General features: G+C 56.9%; 2 protein-coding genes across 7 annotated transcripts in view; one reads left to right on the forward strand and one right to left on the reverse strand.

Moving 5' to 3' along the window:
• Positions 1-4,876, forward strand: part of MGAT3 (beta-1,4-mannosyl-glycoprotein 4-beta-N-acetylglucosaminyltransferase) — a 55,601-nt gene extending 50,725 nt beyond the window's left edge. For all 6 annotated transcript variants that reach the window (XM_019835608.3, XM_045062389.1, XM_019835607.3 and 3 more), the window contains one exon: positions 587-4,876. In XM_019835608.3, the coding sequence (XP_019691167.1) occupies positions 588-2,189 (1,602 nt within the window). In that variant the 5' untranslated portion in view covers position 587 and the 3' untranslated portion in view covers positions 2,190-4,876. The remainder of the gene's footprint in view (positions 1-586) is intronic.
• A 1,914-nt stretch (positions 4,877-6,790) lies between these two features.
• On the reverse strand, positions 6,791-21,350 carry LOC102900764. Its single transcript, XM_045033179.1, has 4 exons — positions 21,236-21,350; positions 20,564-20,883; positions 20,007-20,154; positions 6,791-7,357 (listed from the first exon to the last, which is right to left on the reverse strand). The coding sequence occupies exons 1-4, from the start codon at positions 21,348-21,350 to the stop codon at positions 7,038-7,040; spliced, it is 903 nt and encodes a 300-aa protein (XP_044889114.1). The 3' UTR covers positions 6,791-7,037.
• Between the last annotated feature and the right edge of the window lie 1,294 nt (positions 21,351-22,644).

Genomic DNA, 22,644 nt, shown 5'->3' on the forward strand with positions numbered 1-22,644 from the left:
GTGAATATTTTTCAGTGAAAAGGAACTAGATGTGTCAACATATCCACACCAACGGAAAAAAGAACAGCACCCTGGGCGGTTCCGGGGCAGGGCGGGGTGGGGGGCAAGTCGGCGGCCGCACTCCCTCCCTTGGGGCCTGGGAGCCCCCCGGGGCAAGTTCAGCCCTGCCCGGTGTTGTTGCTGCTGGAGCAAAGCCTAGCGGTGCAGCTGGTCGGGTCAGGGTGGGCAGGCGGGATAGAAGATCAGACTGCAGGGGAGGAGGGGGGGTGTTTGACCTGGCAGTCTCTGGGGGGGCAGGGCTGAGCCAACAGGGAGGAGGTCCTGAGCCAGGAGGGGAATTTCCTTGACGGGGTGGGGCTGGGGGGCTTCCAGGGGTACTTGGTACAGGGAGTGGGATTCCCAGGCTAGACTTCTGGGGGACAGGAAGTGACCTCATGCAAGGGCGCCAGGCACTGGCCAGGACGCTCACAGGCACGGTGGCGGCAAAGGCTTCCTCAGGCTCCCTTCCTTAGGAGAGGGGCCTCGGCTCTGGTCACCCGGGTCTGCAGACCCCCTGACCCGTCTGCTGTCTCCCTCTTTACTGCAGAATGAAGATGAGACGCTACAAGCTCTTTCTCATGTTCTGTATGGCCGGCCTGTGCCTCATCTCCTTCCTGCACTTCTTTAAGACCCTGTCCTATGTCACCTTCCCCCGGGAACTGGCCTCCCTCAGCCCGAACCTCGTGTCTAGCTTCTTCTGGAACAATGCCCCCGTCACGCCCCAGGCCAGCCCGGAGCCGGGTAGCCCCGACCTGCTGCGAACGCCGCTCTATTCCCACTCGCCCCTGCTCCAGCCCCTGTCGCCGAGCAAGGCCACCGAGGAGCTCCACCGGGTGGACTTCGTGCTGCCCGAGGACACCACCGAGTATTTCGTCCGCACCAAGGCCGGCGGCGTCTGCTTCAAACCGGGCACCAAGATGCTGGAGAAGCCCCCCTCGGGGCGGCCCGACGAGAAGGCCGAGGGCGCCGACGGCTCCTCGGCCCGGGGCCCCGCGCGGCACCTGCTGAGCACCCGCGAGCGCCCGGGGCCCCGCGGCGCGCGGCGCAAGTGGGTGGAGTGCGTGTGCCTCCCGGGCTGGCACGGGCCCAGCTGCGGCGTGCCCACCGTGGTGCAGTACTCCAACCTGCCCACCAAGGAGCGCCTGGTGCCCCGGGAGGTGCCGCGGCGGGTCATCAACGCCATCAACGTCAACCACGAGTTCGACCTGCTGGACGTGCGCTTCCACGAGCTGGGCGACGTGGTGGACGCGTTCGTGGTGTGCGAGTCCAACTTCACGGCGTACGGGGAGCCGCGGCCGCTCAAGTTCCGCGAGATGCTGACCAACGGCACCTTCGAGTACATCCGGCACAAGGTGCTCTACGTCTTCCTGGACCACTTCCCGCCGGGCGGGCGGCAGGACGGCTGGATCGCCGACGACTACCTGCGCACCTTCCTGACGCAGGACGGCGTGTCGCGGCTGCGCAACCTGCGGCCCGACGACGTCTTCATCATCGACGACGCCGACGAGATCCCCGCGCGCGACGGCGTGCTCTTCCTCAAGCTGTACGACGGCTGGACGGAGCCCTTCGCCTTCCACATGCGCAAGTCGCTCTACGGCTTCTTCTGGAAGCAGCCGGGCACCCTGGAGGTGGTGTCGGGCTGCACCGTGGACATGCTGCAGACGGTGTACGGGCTGGACGGCATCCGCCTGCGCCGCCGCCAGTACTACACCATGCCCAACTTCCGCCAGTACGAGAACCGCACCGGCCACATCCTGGTGCAGTGGTCGCTGGGCAGCCCCCTGCACTTCGCCGGCTGGCATTGCTCCTGGTGCTTCACGCCCGAGGGCATCTACTTCAAGCTCGTGTCCGCCCAGAACGGCGACTTCCCCCGCTGGGGCGACTACGAGGACAAGCGGGACCTCAATTACATCCGGAGCCTGATCCGCACGGGCGGCTGGTTCGACGGCACGCGGCAGGAGTACCCGCCGGCCGACCCCAGCGAACACATGTACGCCCCTAAGTACCTGCTCAGCAACTACGCCCAGTTCCGCTACCTGCTGGACAACCCCTACCGGGAGCCCAAGGGCACAGCGGAAGGTGGGCGGCGGAACAGGGGGCCCGAGGGAAGGCCGCCCGCCAGGGGCAGATCGGATGTGGTCGAAGGCTAAGGCTGCGAGATCTTCAAAGAGCCGGCGGGCGGGGTGGGGGGGTGACGGCAGCCCCTCCCGCTGTTTCCCCGCCTCCCTCTGCCGGCTGCCTGGTTCCCGAGAGGACCGAGCCCTTGGGAACCCAGGGCCAGGCCCGTGAGCTCACAAAGCATCCTTCCTCGTCGGGAGAGGGGAGTCCAGCCCTTCCGTCCACCCAGAGTGCTGTGGCCAGGAGGTGCCAACGGAGAGTGCATGACGGTTACTGGGTAGCCAGGGAGGGCGGGCAGGGTCGGGGAAGGGGACCCAGGAGAAGCTCCCCAGGCCAGCCACGTGGGAGCTGCGGCCCCGGCCGGGGAGAAACCTGCCGTTGGGCCTCCTGGGGCTTTGGACCTGCAGCGGGAAGGTGGGCAGGCTGGGAGGTCCTGGGGCTCTGTAAATGGGTGCATTCGGGAGCAGGAGGAAGAGGGGACAGCAAGGTGGGAGGGATGTAAAGGAGCATCCAGCTGGGAGGAAGCGCAGTGTCCTCAGAAGGGCTGAGCCGGAGGGATCAGAGAGCTCTGCCCGCAGGACACCCCTGCGCTGGATAGCACCCGTGGGGTAGGGCCTGGAGTCTGCCGAAGCCCGGGGAGTCTTGCTTTTGGTTCCAAACCTGGCCTCGACATTCCGTCTTTCTTTTTATACTGTCGTCTTGTGGGCTGCCCGCTCAGCCCTCGCCAAGGCCAAGACTCCAGTTCTCGGGGTGGGATGGGAGCCGGAGGCTGGACCGTCAAGCCGGCCTGCGAGGGGGCCTCGGGGAGGCAGAGGTTCCCCATCACCCCTTCCCACTGGGACCCACAGCCCCAGCCCTCCACCGTCTCTGATAGAGTCACCCTTGTGCCCCTGCTTGGGGCTGGCTGGAGCCAGGAAGGGCCCACAGGCTGCCTGGGACCAGGAAGGACTTTGAGGTCAGTTATGTCATCTCATTCCCCTCAGTTTATCTCATGGGGGCAGGGGATGTATCGGTTAGATTCTAAGCTGCTGCCATTAAGAGGCCCCCAAATACAATGGTTTAAGCAAGACAAGCTTGTTTCTAGCTTAACTGTCCAGAGGGAGATGGTCCAGATCCAGTAGGGCAGCTCTGCTTTTTCCCACATACACACCTTCCAGTTCTGGACAGAGCGGTGGCTTCAGCTCCCACCATCACATGTGCATCCCAGCCTGGGAGAAGCAGAGAAGGGCAAGAGAAGCACATGTCCTTTCCCTTTAAGGGCATGAGCCAGCATGGCACGGTCACTTCCGATCGCATCTCACTGGCCGGGTCTTAGTCACGTGGTCACAAGCAGCTGCAAGGGAAGCTGGGAAAGGGAGTCTTCAGCCACATGCCCAGCCTCAGCTTGAGAGTCCTCTTAGTAAAGGAAGGAGGAGAGCACGGAGACCAGGAGCATCTTCGGCACAGAGGGAGGGGCATGGGGAGAGAGCGTCAGAATGACTGACACAGTCCTAGGATCCTCCTCTCAAGTTCAGAGCTCTTAGACGCACCTGCTCCTGCCCCCATTCGCTGCCAGTCCAGAGCTGGGGGGGGGGGGCAGTGAGAGCCTGCAGTTGAAGGAGGGGGGAGACACCGCCCTCCTGAGGCCCCCACAGGTGTTCACCCAGCCATGCCAGGATGCAGAGCCTGCCTGTGGAGCGGGACATGTTTGTGTGTGCGTGTGTGTATTTATGGGCATGTGTGCATGTTTGGTGTGTACTTGTGTGTGTCTGTATTGGGGTGTCCCTGTAAATAGATGCTTCTGTATGGATGTGGGGGCAGGGCCCAGGCCTCCCCTTCCCCGGGACCTGGAGCCTGTGGCCACAGCCCCTCACAGCTCCCCCAAAGTGACTGAGGCGCAAAGCCCTCGGGGAGCCTAGCAAGCAAGGCTAAAGGGGGATGCGGGGTCTGTCTGTCTGTCTGTCTTTCAGTCCAAGGAATGAGAATCCTCCGGGCCCGAGGGCTGAACGGCTGAGAGCTCACTACCTCCCCGGCCTGTTTTGGTCCCCACCATATCCTTCCATCCCATCCCACCCAGCCTCCAGCCAGGACTGTCTCTGGGGGTCTTGTTGGGGTTTCCTGACGGGCCAGGAGGGGAGGGGGTCTCCTCTGCCTCAGCTCTGTCCAGAGAACTGTCTGGCGTGGGCGTGGTCTGGGGAGCTGGCCGCAGAGCAGCGTCCGGCCGGCAGGCATGAATCAGGTGGCAGGGCCCTATGGCCTCCAGTCTCCCACCCCAAGCAAGTCTTCAGGGTGCCCTGAGGGAAGCCCTCCCTTGGAGTTACAGCAGTCCCCCTAGTCCCTCTTGGATCTGAAAAGTGGCAAAAGAAATCAGGATGTCCCTGTGGCTCTGGGCCAACCCAGACCGGGGCCTGCCTTCCCAGCCACCTCTGCTCACCCCCTGGACAGGCAGTCTCTGGGGGCTCCTGAATCGTGCCTGAGTCCCAGCCCAGGGCCTCCCTCCTGAGGGCTTCCTCACCTCGTGCCCCTGGCACCCTCGGCTGCTATGGGCATGCCCCCTCCCCAGGCTGGCAGGGGTCCCTGGCCTCCAGTTCACCAGCTCCGGGGCAGGGGAAGGAAGAGGGGAGGAGCTCAGATCTGCCAGGACCCACCTTCCCTCTCAGACCCAGAACCCTGTTCGCGGGCACTGCCGAGTGGAGACCTGGCCATTGGGTGGAGACAGCAGCCATCAGTGGAGGGGGGGGCGGGGGGCAAGGCGTGGGGTTGAAGAGTTTCACATATACTCACATTCATACACTGGGAATTCTGGGGGGTGGGGGGTGGGGGGGTGGGCAGGGGAGCCCCGGGCCACTCCCCCAGTATGAAAGGAAACCAAACTGTGAATGTGTGAGGGCGGGCGCACTGCTGGCCCTGTTGCCATAACCAGGTGTCTTTCCCTGGGAACCACTGGCCCTATGACCTCTAGACTCAGGAGGCTCAGCCGGCCCACAGGTCATGTCCATTCCCAGGGGCAGGTGTGGGAGAGCTTTGGGGGCAAAGGTGACGGTTGGGGAGGGGATACAGGACTTCCCCAAGCAGAAGGCAAGGCCCTGGGAAATGTATAATTTAAGGACGCCAATGATAATAGTATTATTTTTTTTGTAAGGGAAAATCAATATGTACATTCTGAAATCATTTTCTCTGTAAATGGTTGGATTTCATTTCACCCTTAAAGGGATGCTTAAAGGAAAAGATAATATTAATAATAAAAACAGCTACAAAGTCTGAAAGGTGCGCGTGCGGGTCCAGTTTGGGGGTGCTCTGGGTCAGGGAGGGGTGCGAGGGGGTGGCTCAGGTCTTCCTAAAAACTTCCTCGCCGCCAGCGCCGGGCCCACGGGGTGTGAGCCTCCCCACAGACGGACGGACGCTGGGCAGGAGGGGGGCGTGCCGAGCCCCGCACCGAGGAATGCACACACAGGTGCACGCACCCACGCACAACCAGGGGCGCATCCTCCCCTTCCCCACCCCCACCTGGTGGAACCAGCTGGAAGGAGGGGCGCAGAAAGACGAGGTAGGTCCAGGACTGGCCACGCCCCCCCCCCAGGGTGGACCTGTACCTCGCCGAGCGCCAGATGAAGGTTCTGGTGTCTACCCCCAAAGGAGAGCGGTTCTCAGTCCTGACCTCAGGGCGTCCGGACAAACCCTCCCGCTTCAGTGTTCTTCCCCTTTTTGCCTGTTACAGGTTGTTTCCTTCTTTCTTTCTTTTTCTTTTTCTCTTTCTTCCTTCCTTCCTTTTTCTTTTTCTCTTTCTTTTCTTCCTTCCTTCCTTTCCTTCCCTTCTTTCCCTTTCTCTTTCTTTCTTTCTTTCTTTCTTTCTTTCTTTCTTTCTTTCTTTCTTTCTTTCTTTCTTCTTTTTCTTTCAGGATTTTTAAAAAAGTAATCTACACCCAATGTGGGGCTCGAACCTACCACCCCAAGATCAAGATTCGCAAGTTCCACCCACTAAGCCATTCAGGTGCTCCCTGTCACAGGTTCTAAGGTCACACAGCCACTTGGTGGCAGGAGAGGGACCACACCTGGATTCCCGGCACTGGTCCTGTCGCCAGCCCTTTGGAGCACGTGAAGACGGCACTGTCTCTCCCATGGACTTGTGCTCAGATGGTGCCTGGAGCCAGGGAATGCGGGGGCCTTTCTGGAGGCTTCCATCAAGCCCATGGACGATGGTATCGTCCTCGGGAAGGAACCCTCTGGGTATTTTCCAAGGAGAGTCTCAGATGGTGAAGGCAGGCACACTTTGAACTCTGCCTCAGTCCCCCGTGGGGTGGCCTCCCTGTTAGATGGGGAGACGGAGGCTGGAGACAGGGAGGAGAGACAGAAGTGTCGGTGGCCACAGCAGGGGCTAATGATGTCCCCTGAGCAGCCACAAGGTGCGCAGGGTGTCACATGCATAACTCAGATACGTGGCCTCCAGCCGTGCTGCCAATGCCCAGGAAGGCACCTGCTGCAGGTGCTGGCGGGGTTGGGGGTGGGTGGGGAGTGTAATTCCACAGGCTTGGGGGAGAGTGGAGGAGATACAGACATCCCACCTAGCCAAAAGGGGGTGACGGTAACCCCTCTCCACTTGAGATCAAGTGTATAACCCTTAAATCATGTCCCAGAATGAATCGTCCTCATCATAGACTTTTACAGACGTTATTTATTAAGTGCCTATTCTGTGCCAGGCTCTGGGCTAAGAGATCTCCCTCCCCATCACTCCCATTTTACAGCTGTGGGGAGGGAGGCTTGGGTACATTAAGGCAGTGAATGCCACACGCCCCTCCCTGTGTCAGCGTCCGTGGCGGGGGGGGGGGGGGAGGAAGATGAAGGCAGGAGGCCTGAGGATGCTCGTGACGTTCCACACTGATGTTCAAACACCATCCGAGCTCCTAATCAAGCCAGGCGTGGTGCCGGGTGAGGGGACGCCGAGCGAAGGCAGTCCCTGCTGTCAAGAGGATTACGGACAGTGGGAAACACCAACAGGTAAGCGCCACGTCAGTGCGGTGAGGTGAGGGCTGGCGTGAAGTCGTCAGAGCCGAGGAAGCCGGCTGTGAGCGGCTGTGCACATCAGATACGACTGTCTTCCTCCACGGGCCATCCAGGGAGCTGGATGTACTGTTCTGGCAGGCTCCGCGGCCTTGGAGGGGACGCCTATTCTCTCCAGACGCAATCTGCTTATAAAAATGGTCCATAGAGAGCTTTACTGCATCTAGAGGACAACATAAAAGACAGGGAACTGGTTTACAACCTGTAAAGCTCCATCAGGATGGGGGAGACCAGAGCAAGCCCGATGACTGGGTAACAGCAACCACTGAAGTGCTTCTAGAGTTGCCCTCCAGCTCGGGGCTTGAGCTGTGGGCAGTTGAAACTCCCAAGCCCTGGGGCGCCTGGGTGGTTCAGTCCAACTTGACCTCGACTCAGGTCATGATCTCCTGGTTTGTGGGTTTGAGCCCTACGTCGGGCTCTGTGCTGACACTGTGGAGCCTGCTTGGGATTCTCCCTCCTTCTCTCTTCCCTTCCCGCCCTCCCCATCAAAATAAGTAAATAAACTTAAAAACAAAAACAAAAACAGGGGCGCCTGGGTGGCTCAGTTGGTTAAGTGTCTGACTCTGGCTCCGGTCATGATCTTGTGGTTTGTGAGTTCGAGCCCCGTGTCCGGCTCGGTGCTGACAGCTCGGAGCCTGGAGCCTGCCTCAGATTCTGTGTCTCCCTCACTCTCTGCCCCTCCCCTACTCACAATCTGCCTCTCTCTCTCTCTCTCAAATAAATAAACATTAAAAAACAAAAACAAACCCTGAAGGCCTGACATCCTGGAGCCCACTGGGAGTCCCCACCTGGGCACCCCACATCATGGAACATCCACGCATCTGTGGTTACCATTCACAGCAGTGAAAAGCCTTCCCCTGGGGCCAGCTCTCTGGCCAGCATCCTCGACCCCTCCTGTGCTGTTCTAGTGAATTCCCAGACACTCAGTTATAGCAGGAAACTAATGCTTTTAAATTACAATAATTTTTTTAAGTTTCATTTTGTGGTTTACTCCATCAAATATTTACTGCTTCAACACAAACCACCCTGAAATCTAACACAACAATTGATTCGCTGACGGTTCCACAATTCGATCTAGGCTCAACTGAACGGTTCTTCTGCCTGGCAGCGCGTGGGCAGCTGCTTCAAGGATGTGCCCACCTGCTCAGGCCTGACCTGGATTATTGGTGTGACAGAGGAAGGGATAATTCACAAAAGAATGAGCCTGTCAGCCAGTCAGTGCTTATGCAGGAGACACACAGGGCTTAACACAAACAGGCCCCCTGCCTCCTGCCATAAAAACATTGCTTGAATCCCACCTCAGGGAAGCATCACACAAATTCAAGTGGAGGGACAATCCGCCCGCAAACCTGACCTCCCTCTCGTATGCTCCTTGTTTCCTGCGTTTGTAGGAAAAGTCCGACCCTACATCGGTACCACAAACCACCTCTCGGACACCTATCCTAGACTGCTGAAAGCTACCGCGGCAAACCATCAACAGTGGCACAAGTCCTTCCACCGGGGCCCCGGCGTGTGGCCTCATTGTTCCCGTCATCTCGGCCGCCCAACGTGTTGTGTGAGCCCAGCCAAGACCAGAAGAGCTTCCCAGCCCAGTTTAACCTAAACATAAATCCAGTCTCGTGAGCTCAATTGCTTTAGCCACCGGGGGTGGTTTGTTACGCAGCCTGATTGTGGCCATAGGTGACTGACGCAGTTGGCTTTCAGTTAATGACGAAAGCCCGACCCAAACGAGGCAAGCAGCGGGGTTTATTGGCTCGCTGACATGTTAGTTTAGTAACAAGAAAGGCTTCAGGTACAGCTGGAGGTGGAGCTCACTCCCACACTGTCGTCCAGCTCTCTCTGTGGCTCGGCTCAGCTCCACTTCCCATCCTGTGTTGTCCCTATTGTCCGACAGCCTTAAAACCCTCATGCCCAGGGGCGCCTGGGTGGCGCAGTCGGTTAAGCGTCCGACTTCAGCCAGGTCACGATCTCGCGAGTTCGAGCCCCGCGTCGGGCTCTGGGCTGATGGCTCGGAGCCTGGAGCCTGTTTCCGATTCTGTGTCTCCCTCTCTCTCTGCCCCTCCCCCGTTCATGCTCTGTCTCTCTCTGTCCCAAAAATAAATAAAACGTTGAAAAAAAAATTAAAAAAAACAAAAACAAAAACAAAAAACCCTCATGCCTGCAAGATGGCTGCAGCAGCTCCAGGCCTCGTGGCATCCCATCTTGGGTACTTAGCACAGAAGAAATAGAGCTCCTCTCCCCTAAAAGTCCCGGGCCTGCAGGCCATTGACTTGGATAAAGTCATGTGATCATCCCGGGGCCAATCGGTGAGACTGGAGAGGGGCTGGGCGGGCTATGCTCATTAGCCTTCTTCGACCAGAGGAAGGAGGATGCCCAAAAGAAATGGGGGGCATCAAGGTCACCACTGGCACAACCTTAGTTGCCTCCATCAGGTCTTTCACCGGCCCCTGGCCAAGTCGGTCTCCCGCATCCTCATCTGTGAAATAAAGACCTTCATGGGACAGACTCTAGAGCGGTTGTGAGGGCACTCAGAACTTGGAACAGAGCCTGGAGAATCGGGAGAGCTTCAAAAGTGGGAGCGGTCATCATCAGGACTCTGGCCGCACCCCCCATTTCCTCACGTGGTGCACCTGACACACGGGTCACGCATCCCTTCTCCACACCCCCTTCCTCAGCCGCTGTGACTTCCTCTACCTCCTTCTTGATGTTCCCTCTCGGGTGCCTTCCTGGCATCCTTTTACCCCATGCGCCCCTTCAATAAGGGGGCTCCCCAGGGCCTCATCCTGGGCCCACTGCTCTGCCTACTGTTCTGGACTCCTGCAGAGGTAGGGCTGGCCCAGCCTCTCCAGAGTCCTCCCCAGTGAGCATCCAGCCCGTGGATCCAACTGCTCGTTAGATGAGTCCCCAAGGTGTCAAGGTCACCTCAAACGAAAAGCAGCTCCAGAGAGCTGGGCACACAGTAGGCACTCGGTAAATGCTGGCTGCAGCGGACATTTACGGTTCCTCTTCTTGGCATCTCTTCCTACCAGAATTTCTCGATCGTGTGCTTTGGTGGGGATTGACACGGACACACGTGCACACTCACACATGCACACACCCAGCTCCTAAGGTAGCCCTGAAAGGCTCCGCCAGTTTGTACAACCCACTGCCTGGTCAGGGCGATTACTTTAGGGATGGACGAGTGGCCCAATCCAGACTAGTGATACAGAAGAAAAAAAAACTGCTGGAAGCTTCTGGAAAAGAAGTTCTTTTCTTCAAGGATGATGGGAGGGGCGCCTGCGTGGCTCCGTCGGTTGAGCGTCCGACTTCGGCTCAGGTCATGTTCTCATGGTTCGTGAGTTCGAGCCCTGCATCGGGCTGGCCGCTGTCAGCACAGAGCCCGCTTCGAATCCTCTGTCCCCCTGTCCCTCTGCCTGTCCCCCTCTCTCCGCCCGTCCCCTGCTTGCGCTCTCCCCCAAATAAATAACTATTTTTTTTTTTAATTTGATGAGGAAAGGGGAAAGAGCCCTCACCACCAGAAATAAAAGGAGAGGGAGGAGCATACAGCTGATAGCACTGGCTGGTGTGTGGAACCTTCCCTAAAAGCCACACTGTTAGGACTTCTCAATTACACGAGCCAATACATTCCCTTTGTGAAAGACACTTTGAGCTGGGCTTTCTGCTATTTACAGCGGAAAACATTCTAACTCCTCTCAAGAAAACCTTCTTCTCTGAGTTCAAGCACACTGTTCTCTTAGCCCAGAACCTTCTGCCGCCATTTTGTTTCTAACGCTTGCTCACTCTTTCAGGCTCAGGTGTCAGGTTCTCCAGGAAGCCTTTGCTAGGACGGCCCCGCCTCTACCTCCCCACACCCAGATTAGGTGCTGATCCTCTGGGCTCCCATTATGCCTCGGACGTCTCCAGTGCTGCCCTTTCCACATGGTCTTAGGATTGCCTGCTTTTGGGTGTGGTCTCCCACGCTTGGGAGCAAACAGTTCCTAGCACGACTCAACATCTCTTTGGGGAATGAGCAACTAACAGGCGAATGCCACTAATAAGTGGAGGCACTGGGATTTGAACCCAGGACTGTCTCCTACGCTGTCCAACACCCACCAGAGACCCTGCTCCCTGAACACCCCACTCTGCCTGCCCAAGCACTGGGGTCCTGTCACATACAACCTACCATCTGAGGGCAGTAGGTGTTCTATGGCCCAAGCTTCCTCCCCTGAAGGGCCTTGCCCACGGGATTAGCTGTGGCCACGCCTCTTGGCCAAGATTTGCCACTTCCTTTGATATAACACTGGATCAGTCCCCATGCCATAATGAGAACACTCAGCATGTCCCATGCAGCGACCTTTCCGAAGACCCAGGATGCCTCGTGCCAGGCCCCAGATTGGATGCTCTGCCTTCTAGAAGTTCACATGGGACACAGCCAGGCCCTTATCCATGCGACCGCCCATCAACTAGCCAAAAATAGCTGTCTCTGCTCCCTGATCTGCTCTGCCAGCCAGCCCACTGCTGTCCAGTAATGAGACTTTTAGACTCTTTGCCATTTGGTTCTGTAAATACTGGCCAGGGTCTGGGGTGCAGGTTGGTGGTGGGAAAAAGAAACAACATTCTTGAGATTTGTAGGAGGCAGGAAACCTGACTCTGTGATTCCAGCCCATTGTGACAGGGTCCTGGGGCAGAGGCTCCAAAGGGGGTCGCTCAGTTCTAGAACGCTCTTGAGGGACACCTGGGTGGCTCAGTCGGTTAAGCATCCAACTTTGGCTCAGGTTGTGATCTCGCAGTTCGTGAGTTCGAGCCCTGTGCCGGCAGCTCAGAGCCTGGAGCCTGTTTCAGATTCTGTGTCTCCCTCTCTCTCTGCCCCTCCCCTGCTCTCTCTCTCTCTCTCTCAAAAATAAACATTAAAAAAAATTAGAAAGTTCTCGAAGGGTCCCCTCGATCGCCAGCATTTAAAACAACCTGATTAGGATGCTTAGAACCAATTTCATTTTTGCAAATCAGACTCATCTCTCAGGAAGCCGCCATGCTAATGCAGTTAGGTGTGCAACCCCACTCCATGACAGTGAGTTTTTCTAGTCGGTCACCCCTCTTCCCACCCACTGTACCCATGCCACCTCTTCTGCCAGTACTTAACCTTTCAGCTCAACCCTGCACTCGCTCACTGACTGCATGCCGTATGACAGGCCCCAAGGAAGATACAGAAACGGAAAAGACACACTTGCTGCCCTCTAGGAGCTCAAAATCAACTTGCAAATAAGGCCACGGTTTCTCGACTTCGGTGCTAGTGACCTCGTGGCCAGATGATTCTGTGTTGGGGGGCCTGTCCCGATGCATTGCAGGGTGTTAGCAGCATCCCTGGCCCCTACTTACCGGATGAATCCGCTCCCCCGAGTGTGACAACCATGCGTGTCTCCAGACATCGTTAAATGTCCCCTGGAAGCGGAATCAGGCACTTCCCATACGTTACTTCATGTAATCTACATGGTATCTAGGGGGGGTTACGCCTTACCAGCCTGCAAGGTTGTAGGCGTGGGGAGGCTAGGATCCAGGGAGATTAAGGGTATAAATTGCTGAAAGCCACACAGCTCCCCATGGGACTTAGAGGACCAGGGCCTCCACCACCCTTCGCACGGTGCTGTGCTGCCTCCTAGTGGGAGAACCAGGCATGTCCACAACCGGCGGTGCGGGCCGGCCTTCCCTCCTTTCCTTCCTTTCTTTTACCCAACTGGACGCCAGGTGGGATTTCAGAGGGCGTATAAAGCAGACGCCGCAGAATGGAAGGATGTATATACACATACATGTGTGTGTATATATAATAGAATCACAGAACATTGTGAAGAGAAAGGAAAACCGAGACCAGGAAATACACAGAATGATGAAGGCCACGCGAGGGGGACATCCGTGTGGTGAAGGCATGTGGCGCAAAGGGCGACGTGCTCTTCTCCCCCTTCGGCAGACGAGGAAAGGAAGGTTCCAGAGCCTGCACAGGACGTGGCGGAGCCCGGAAGGTGAACACCTCTGGAGCGTCTGTTCCCTACCTGGCGGGGCTGGGTGTGACTTCTGCTGGGGCCCCGTGGCGCTCACCGGATCCTGCTGAGCTGTACTGACACGGCGGGCGCGTAACAGCTCATCCCTCCTCGGGCGGCCGGCTCCCAGCCCCACTTGCGTCAGTAGTGGTGGCTGACGTTGATATCCACCCACCAGCACGTCCCCAGTCAGGCCCCAGAGACCCCCGCACTCTGGCAGACCAGGGCCACCACCTTCCTTAGGGTCCATTCGTCCCCCTCGGAGTCACTGAGGGCAGAGGCCCACCGCGCTGCGTCAGCGGGAGGCTTTGCCGGGTGGCGTCGTCAACACTCTTGGAAGTCCTGAGCATGTTCTTGGTTTCAGCTCATGTCAGGATCTCACAGGTTCGTGGGATCGAGCCCCGTGTCAGGCTCTGTGCTGACAGCAGGGAGCCTGCTTGGGATTCTCTGTCTCCCTCTCTCTGCCCCTTCCCCACTCCCCCATGCACTCTCTCTCTCTCTCTCTCTCTCTCTCTCTCTCTCAAAATAATAAGAAAACATAAAAAAAAAAAGGGGGGGGGTGCCGAGGTGGCTCAGTCAGTTAAGCATCCAATTTCAGCTTTGGTCATGATCTCAGGTTCGTGGGTTCGAGCCCCGTGTTGCGCTTTGTGCTGACAGCTCGGAGCCTGGAGCCTGTTTCAGATCCTGTGTCTCTCTCTGCCCCTCCCCTGCTCGCACTCTTTCTCTCTCTCTGAAAAATAGACATTACAGAACAGTGTTAAAGAAAAAGAACAGGACCAGGCTGTCCTGGGTTTCACCAATCTGGTCCTGGGTTTCACCTCACTGATCTGAGAAGAGGGGCCTCAGGCCTGCCTGTTTCTGCCTGCTCTCCTGGCCGGTTTCCTCCTCTGACCATCCTCGGATGTGAGAATGGCTTTCCCATCACGGCGCCGTATTTAGAGAGGGTCCTCCCATCCTCCCGCCTGTACCAGCTGTGGAATTGCCGAGACACCTGGGGGAGGAAAGGCTGTTCTGCCAATCAGCCCAGCCCAAGGACATCGGCGGGTCAAGTTCTAAGACTCAAAGGACCAAGAGCATGTGCAAACATCACGACTCCTCCAAACCACACTCAGCGTCATCCCAAGCTCTGCGCAACCTCTGGAGTAGATCTTGTCTTAATTACTGTGTTGCCGTACGTCCCAGACTCTGACCTGGACATCATACCTTGCTCTCCCTTCTCCCTCTTCCAGCCTCCCCCGCCAATCCACCCTCCGGGCAGGGCCACTGCACTGCCAGCCCACACAGGCTGCTGTGCAAACTGTCCAAAGGGATTAGCTGCTCCTTAGCAGAAGAGGGGGCTGGGGAGCCCAACGCTACCAGATGTCTTAAGCATTTAAGCAAACGCGGAAAGCTCTCATAATTTTCTGGGTCTTACAAAGCTCTTTGCGGGGCGAGAACAGTCCCGTACGTACACCTGTTTGCCCCTGGAGGAGACGGAGGCTGTAATCAGCCTGAGTGGTGCTGCCTCATCTGTAAAGTGGGTCACTGGTATCCAGTGGGTCGATGGGCAGAAAGGATGTAAAGGGACACTGGCTGAGATTCACTGAGCGACCGCCCTGGGCTGGACACTGTACTCAGCCTCCCCACCCTTCTCCTACGTTCTGAACCTCACAGAGGTGGTACACGTGGCAAGTGGGGGAGCTGGGAGCTGAGCCCTAAGCCTGCCCATCTGCCAGTCCTGGCCCCCACTCCTGCTGCCTGCCAAGGGGAGGGTATTCCGTGAATGAGCTTACAGTCTCTGTGCCCTTCTCAACACCACCTGGCACTATGTGGGCAGCAAAGATTTCACAGGCTAATGGGGGAATCTCACTCCTGGCCAGGGATATCAGGTTTTGGTCTGGTGAATACAGGATCGATGACATCTGATGACAGCAAACTCCATCGGGAGGGAGGCGGCTCTCTCTGAGAGATTTCCAGGTCCCTGGCAGGCTCACATCCCGGCGCTTCGCTGATCCGTTACGGTTACTGCCAACTCCTCCATTACTCCAGCAGGGCGGGTAAAAGGAGTATCTGCACCCTTACTCCACCCTGGGTCCTCCCCTGGCAAGGTTGGGAGGTGGGGGGGGGGTGGGCTGGGGTGAGCTTTCCGTCTTGTCATTCAGTAGCCATTTCCCTCCCATTCAAAGCACCCAGCATTTATTTTATTTTTTTTTATTTTATTTTTTTATTTTTTATTTTTTTTGTTATCTGTTTTTTTTTATATGAAATTTATTGACAAATTGGTTTCCATACAACACCCAGTGCTCATCCCAAAAGGTGCCCTCCTCAATACCCATCACCCACCCTCTCCTCCCTCCCACCCCCCATCAACCCTCAGTTTGTTCTCAGTTTTTAAGAGTCTCTTATGCTTTGGCTCTCTCCCACTCTAACCTGTTTTTTTTTTTCCTTCCCCTACCCCATGGGTTCCTGTTAATTTCTCAGGGTCCACATAAGAGTGAAACCATATGGTATCTGTCTTTCTCTGTATGGCTTATTTCACTTAGCATCACACTCTCCAGTTCCATCCACGTTGCTACAAAAGGCCATATTTCATTTTTTCTCATTGCCACGTAGTACTCCATTGTGTATATAAACCACAATTTCTTTATCCATTCATCAGTTGATGGACATTTAGGCTCTTTCCATAATTTGGCTATTGTTGAGAGTGCTGCTATGAACATTGGGGTACAAGTGGCCCTATGCATCAGTACTCCTGTATCCCTTGGATAAATTCCTAGCAGTCAAAGCACCCAGCATTTAAAGAGGGTCTCAATGTTGTGTGCCTTACTACATTGCTGGGCAAAGCAAAGGGCTGGAGGCTGGAAAGACCCAGGCTGCAGGCACTCACCCTCTCTGCCTCCAGCAGGGGAGCCTGGAGCTGCCCTGCGTGCCCCCTCCCCTCCCCACCCCCCTCAGTAAGCAGCATCGGGGAATTCACTCCTTTGAGGGCTCACTCCCTCTGGCACTTCCAACTCCTCTGCCTCAACTGGCTCCTCCCTTCCCCTCCCCAGGCTGGAACGGTACCAGCACACCCCCAGCCCAACCCAACCGCTTTTTCTTCAACTGTCCTCTCATCTCACCCTTTTTCCTGCCAGCAAAGTCACGGTCTCCCTTTCCACCTCCCCAATTACTCTCTATAGCCCCTGGGTTCTCAGTGAACCAGTCTGAGACCAGCACCTAACTGGGCAAACTGGCTGGGGCCCTGGCCTCCGTGGCCACCCTCTCCTCTCCCCAGGCCTCCATGACACCCCCCCGTCTTCTGCAGTGTCCTTTGCTTCCTGGGCCTTGGCTGTCAGCGTCCCCAGGGGCTCCTTGTCCTTGTCTTCTTCCTCCACCCTTGCCTCTAGTCACTTCATCTATCCCGGGACGGTTCAAGCCCCAGAGCGAGTTCAGATCCTAGTCCTGCTGCTTATGGCTCTTTAAGGTCCTGCCTCCTTGGATGTACCTGGCACAGGGACATTCTCATCCTCACACGGCTGTGATGAGGGTTAGGGGGTTGTGCGTGCAAGAGATGTCAGCACACAGGAAGCGTTGGGCTCACTCCTACCTTCCGCTGATGGCTCTCTCAAAGGGGCGCCGAAGTGGCCTGGGGCCCAGCTCCTGCAGGTCTCAGCCTGTCAATCTAGTCCCCGTAAAAGGGCCAGGCAGCTCTTTCTACGACGGAAGTCTGATCGTGGCTGGGACTTTCCCCTGCTGTTGGCTCAGGGTCAAATTCCTGGCTGTGGCCTGCCGCCTTCCTCCCCAGCCTCATCTCGGGCCTCTCCTGAGTTCTCTGGCTCTAGTCCTTTGAACTCTGCAATGGGCCGAGACTCCATCCTCTGCCCGGACCACTCCTGCCCCCCTACCATCACCTGGACTCCCTAAGGCCTTAGCCATAGTTTTAATTCTCATTGCAGATACACACTTAATATATACACAGATACACACTGCTTCTCTTTCTCCATCCTAGCATGAGTCAGTTTCAAGGTCTGATTGCTTAGGTACTTTAACGAATCCCCATTTTTGAGTGTAGAAACCAAGGCTCAGAGAGGTTGAGCACGTTGCTGAAGGACACCCAGCGGTCAGGTAGCAGAGCTGGGACTTGAACCCGTGACCGACTCCAGACTAACGGTGCCAGTGCCTGAAGCACGCCTCACCGGCTATCACTTCCTTTCCGAGAAACCTTAGCATGCTCACGGTCCAGCTTTGGGTCTCAACCCTTCGCTTCCGTAGCCAGTGGGTGCTCACCCAACCCTGCTTCTTCACTGGGTCACAGCATCTTCTGGTTCCCAGAGCACCTGTGAAGGCTTCTCTCCTAGCACCTGCGTACCTGTCTGTCTCCACCCCCCAGCCTTCTTGAGGACAGGAACTGCGTGTTTTACATCTGCATCCCCACCTCTAACCCTGGCTCACACTAGGTGCTCACTAAATGCTGAACAATAGACTGCTTGGGAACAACAGTGTTGATTCTCACGGTCACTCAGCAAAAACGTTTTGTTCATTTTGTTCCTGTATCCTGCCTTAGCCCTCTGGGGCCCGGACCCTTGGCCACGGAGGCTTTCCAGGGCTGGAGGGCCCTAGCTTGAGACTCCCCGAATTCCTGCCCTGGAACTGGTGTCCTGGGTTTCCAAAGTCTGTTTGTGATATTCCCACGTCCCTGTCCACTCACGAGAGAGAGAGACACCGACACCTCATGAGAATACAAGCCACCACTTACTGTGTGCTCACCGGGTGTCAGGCTCCCGATGACACCTTGCATGCCCTCTCACATTTAACCCTCAACAGCCCAAGGAGGCAGCTCTTTATCTCTATCTCCAGCTCACAGATGGGGAAAGCAAGACACGCAAAGCTTCAATCACTTGCCCCATGCCCGTCGCCGCCCCACTGCCCCTTTCAAAGGCAACTAGACTTGACTGACCTGACTTGGGGAAATGGTCTCTCTCTCCCAGTCCCTCTACCTTTCTGGAAAATATCCCTTCATCCATTCACTCCGCAATGAAATGTCTACTATTGGTGCGAGTCACGGCTCTGATGAACAAGGGCTTCCCTCTTGCCCTCCATCTGTGACCCTATAACACACCATTTGCCAACATCCAGATGTGTGACTGGGAGTTAGGTCAAAGCTGCAATATCTTAGAGATCCCAGAGGACCCTTTGTCCCATCCACCCGGCAGAGCCCTGACATTTGGGGCAGTGCTCCTTGCCAGGGGTCTCAGACCTACAAAGGAACCATGGATGTGTGCCTGTCCCACTTCTCCAACCCCCCCTCCCCCACCATTGTCACGGGAGCACTGGGAACAGGAATGAGTGCTCTGAGTCTGGAAGTCAAGAAAAGACCCAGAAGAGTCTGGGGAAGCTGATCTGAAAGGCAGGCCCCCCCGGGGGCCTCCCCCCTTCTGTCCTAAAAATAATATTCTGTAGAGCAGGAGGGTCAGGAGGGATACGAAAGGTCACCTAGTCTTCCAGCTGGAAATGTCACCAAATAGATTTATTTGGGTCACAAAATTCTTTCTTTATCGAGCAAAGTAGGGCAGCCTGGAAGAGTGGAAAGAACACACGTTTTGGTGTAAGACAGATATGCGTTCCACCGCGAGCTTCCCAGCTGCCTGGCTCAGTATCAGAGAAATTAGCAAACCTCTCTCAGTCTTGGATTTCTCATCTGTAAGATGGGGATAACGATGCCTACCGAGCAGGGCCACTGGGCCTGGACATAATACAACGTTTGTAAAGTCGTCAGTCCAAATGGCTGGCACACCAGAGGCGCTTCATAAAGGCGGCTGTAAGTGCTGGGGCCGCTGCACTGGAGCGTGAGGGAGACAATTGAGGAGTTTCTTCCTCCAGCCCTGGGGGATCCAGCCCCAGCCTAAGAGCCCAGGCTCCACACCACCATTGGTCCTAAGTCTTAAGCCTCCCTCCTTGAGGCCCCCAACTGGGCCCTCCCTTTCCCGGAAGCCCTAGGGCTCACCGTCCCTCAGTGCTGCGGGGCTCCCCATGTCACAGGGAAGTCTTCCCTCATCTGAGTGGAGACCTTAGGCCTCTGGAAAACAGCCTTCTTCTGGAACACGCGGAACATGCTCCTAACTGAGCTGAAGCAGGGAGGCAGCAGGGTAGTTGCTCAGGCAGAAGCCGGAAGCCACGGTGACCCTTCTCTTCACACCCTACGTGAGCAGTGACTCTAGCTCCAAAGACTTCCAGGATCTGACCACTTCCTCCCTCCACTGCCGCCTCCCCTGGTTTGAGCCCCTGTCCCCCATGGGGTCCTGCAACAGCTTCCCAACCAACCTCCCTGCTTTAGCGCTTGGTGCATTCGGTTCTGCTCAAGCCAGACCGACCCTGCGACAATGGAATTCAGGGAGGGACCCTTTTCACGAAGACGGAGCAGAAAGGGAAGAGGAAAACCCCGGCTCCTCCTAAAGCCGAAGCCGAAGCAAAGGCGTTGAAGGCCGAGAAGGTGGCACGGAATGGTGTCCACAGCCACCAAAAAGGAGAAGGTCCGCATGTCGCCCACTCCGTGTAAAAGAGCAACGCCCTCCCTCCCACCACACTCCCTTCCCTCCATCCTCCCACCTGCAGGAGGGCTCCCAGCTCGCCTCACCACCTGCGTCAGCCCCCACTAGATGACACAACTTGATCCTTCTGTTCCCTGCAACACCAGTGGCAGTGCCCTGCACGTTAGAGACCCCTGAGGAGGACTGGATGCGTGAATCAATGAGTGGATGGTAACTGCTCCTCAACGCCCACCCCCTCCTGCTGGATGCCCCGTTAGTCCCCACAACAGCCCCAGGCGGAGGTTAGGAAACTTGCCAGAGGGCAGAAGTCCTTCAGTGGTGCAACTGGAACTGGGGGTCCCCGGGGGCCTGACTCCCAACGCTCCTTGGCTTCGCCTGGCACCTGGACACGCTGCGGGCAGGGGCCTCACGGATTCCAGAAGGTGTGGGTCGCGCCCCCAGATCTGGTGAGAGACAAGAGAAGCAAACGGGTACATTAAACAGCAGTGCCCGGCAAATAACTGGTGCCAGTAAATACGATTTGTTGTTGAAAGGGTTAGGAGCCCCAACAGCAGTGTGCAGACATTTCTGTGCGGCCCAAAGGAGGCGCCTGTGCTGGACGCCCGAGGAGGAAGGTGCTGGAAAAGACGTCCGGAGGGAACAACCGCGGTGGACCTTCAAGGGTAGGAGTTTGCCGCGAGCCGAAGGGCCCGCGGAGCAGGAAGAGCCCCGAGGGGTGAAAAGAAAGCGATCTGAGAAAAATGGGACTTGAGGAGCTTTGACAGCCATGACAGAGAATAGTAGTAGTGTCAGACTTCCCCAGGTGTCCCCACGGCCCCAGCCCGAGATCGGCAGTGGGTGCTGGGGTCTGACCTGACCGCCTGACAGGTTACGAGGCTGGCAGCGGGTGGGGGTCGGCCCGACGCAGCCCGGTCGCTGGACGGCGAGGCCACCCGGGTGCCAGTCCGCCGCCCCACTCCCGCCCACGGCGCGGTCGCTCTCCGGGTGGGCGGGGCCCGAACGGACTCTGCAGACCGGTCCCCGGGGGACGTCACGCAAGGAGGCGGGACCGAACCCGCCTGAGGGGGCGTGGCCCGACGAGGCTCCTGGCCCCGCCCCGAGAGAGGCCTCGGCCGCGAAGAACGGAAGTCCTTCCGCCTCCGCCCGCCCCCACGCTCCCTTCAGTCCCTCCCCTCAGCTCCGTGCGCAAGGTCGTGTCCCGGAAGTGAAGGGGCCATGTTGGTGGGTGACCCCGGGAAAGGTACCGGGCGAGAGGCGAATCGCGAGGAGTGGTAGCGCGCGCAGTCCGCGGGTGAGTGCGGGGAGGAGCCGGGGCCCGGGGCTCGCCGAGCCTCTGCGCAGGGCCGCGCTGGCGCCCCCCACCCCAACCCGGCCAGCGGGGGTCTCGCCCAGACCGCTCTAGTGGCCGCGCCCCAGCCTCCGGAGGCCTCCCGGGGCCCCCCCGAGCCGGCCTGCCCCAGCCCAGGCCCTCCCCATCCCGCCTCGGCCCGGCCCCTAGGGTCGAGGCAGGAACTGGGGACCGACCAGGGCTCAGTCGCCCAATCGCGGATCGACCTTGCAGTAACAGCCCTCGCGTGACAATCGCCTCCAACCTCATAAAGCACTTTTCCTGTTGATTTTCTGGGTTCATCTCTCCCATTCCGGGAGGCCCTTGGGGCCGAGGGGAGCTCTTCTACAATTGAGGAAAAAAGGACAGGGACAGTGGCTTTGCTCGAGCTCGCGCAGAAAGTTGGTGAGGCCGACGCTGATGGCTAACTGACTTCGGGCCCAAAGTTCAGATCTTTTTACCAAGTACCTCCCCCATTCGATCTCATTTCTTTATTTTTGAAATAGGGGTGACCATTTCTCCCACATAGGGACTTTGCTTCTTTCATCCAACTTATTTTTTGAGGCCCTTATGTGTGCCAAGCGCTGTGCTGGGAAAGTTTGTAGAGCACCCCTGTCCTACGTGGTAAGGCCCCAGCGAATGGTAATTGTCCTTACAGAGGCAGGCAGAGTTGGGGGCAGGAATGCAGCCCCCCTTTCCAGCTATGTGCCTGTGGGCAAGTTACTTCCCTGTGGGAGCTTCAGTTTCCCCCACTTAAAATGGGGATGAGGACGCTGGGGTTGTTGACAGAATGAGACGCGTAATTCTGTGGAATGTGCCTGAAACATGCCTGATACATAGTAAACCCTCAGTAAGTGTTCACTGTCAACGTTAGGACCCCTGACCACCTCCTAGGTTTCTTCATTTAAATGTAATGGATGACAAAGCATTTTATAAATGACACTCAGTATTTGTGTAAAGGTTCATTGTTACTGAAGGCAGATGGTGGCGGTTCACGCAAAACTGAATCTACTACTTATTGGGCTGGGGGCCACTAGGAATAGCCGGCCGTGATAGCATGCTTCTTTGTAGGCGCCAAGCACTATTCTAGACCCATTTACATACATTAAGTCATTTAATCCTCGTACCAACCGAATGGGCAGAATACAGTCTTGCTCCTCATTGTACAAGTGGAGAACTGAGGTTAGCACAGAGAGGTTAAGAAACTTGCCAGGGTAATCACTGCATCAGCGGTGGTGCCAGGATTCAAGTGTGGCTGAGAGACCTTGCCTTCAACCACTCTAGACCACCCCCCGTAGTGGAATTCTATTAGAGATGCTATATGTGCGTTATCTCATGCAGTTCTCAAAATAACCCCATGTGGTAGGTACTCTTTAACATGTAATGTCATCCGCATTTTTTTTTTTTTTTTTTTACCACCGAGGAACCTGATGCTCAGAAGAGTTAAGTACGTTGCCCGGAATCATATGGCCGGTAAACGGCAGAGCCAGGATTCAAGCCCTGGCCCTTCAGCATAACCTGTACTTTCCCAGAGAGGACACTGGGAGGCTGGGGTCTACTTCTAGCCCTGCCACTAAGTCATAATGTGACCTTGGGATCTCTGAGA

This window comes from Felis catus, chromosome B4 (genome assembly GCF_018350175.1).
Source record: "Felis catus isolate Fca126 chromosome B4, F.catus_Fca126_mat1.0, whole genome shotgun sequence".
Lineage (NCBI taxonomy): Eukaryota > Metazoa > Chordata > Mammalia > Carnivora > Felidae > Felis > Felis catus.

What these genes read in the sequence shown, in the direction of transcription:
- LOC102900764 (XM_045033179.1), bottom strand. Translation starts at nt 21,350, where the DNA reads ATGGGAGAGATGAACCCAGAAAATCAACAGGAAAAGTGCTTTATGAGG. An exon ending in GATTGGGCGACTGAGCCCTG is followed by an intron (nt 20,884 to 21,235) that starts GTCGGTCCCCAG and finishes CACGGAGCTGAG; the next exon opens with GGGAGGGACTGAAGGGAGCG. An exon ending in TGAAGGACTTCTGCCCTCTG is followed by an intron (nt 7,358 to 20,006) that starts GCAAGTTTCCTA and finishes GTTGTCCTCTAG; the next exon opens with ATGCAGTAAAGCTCTCTATG.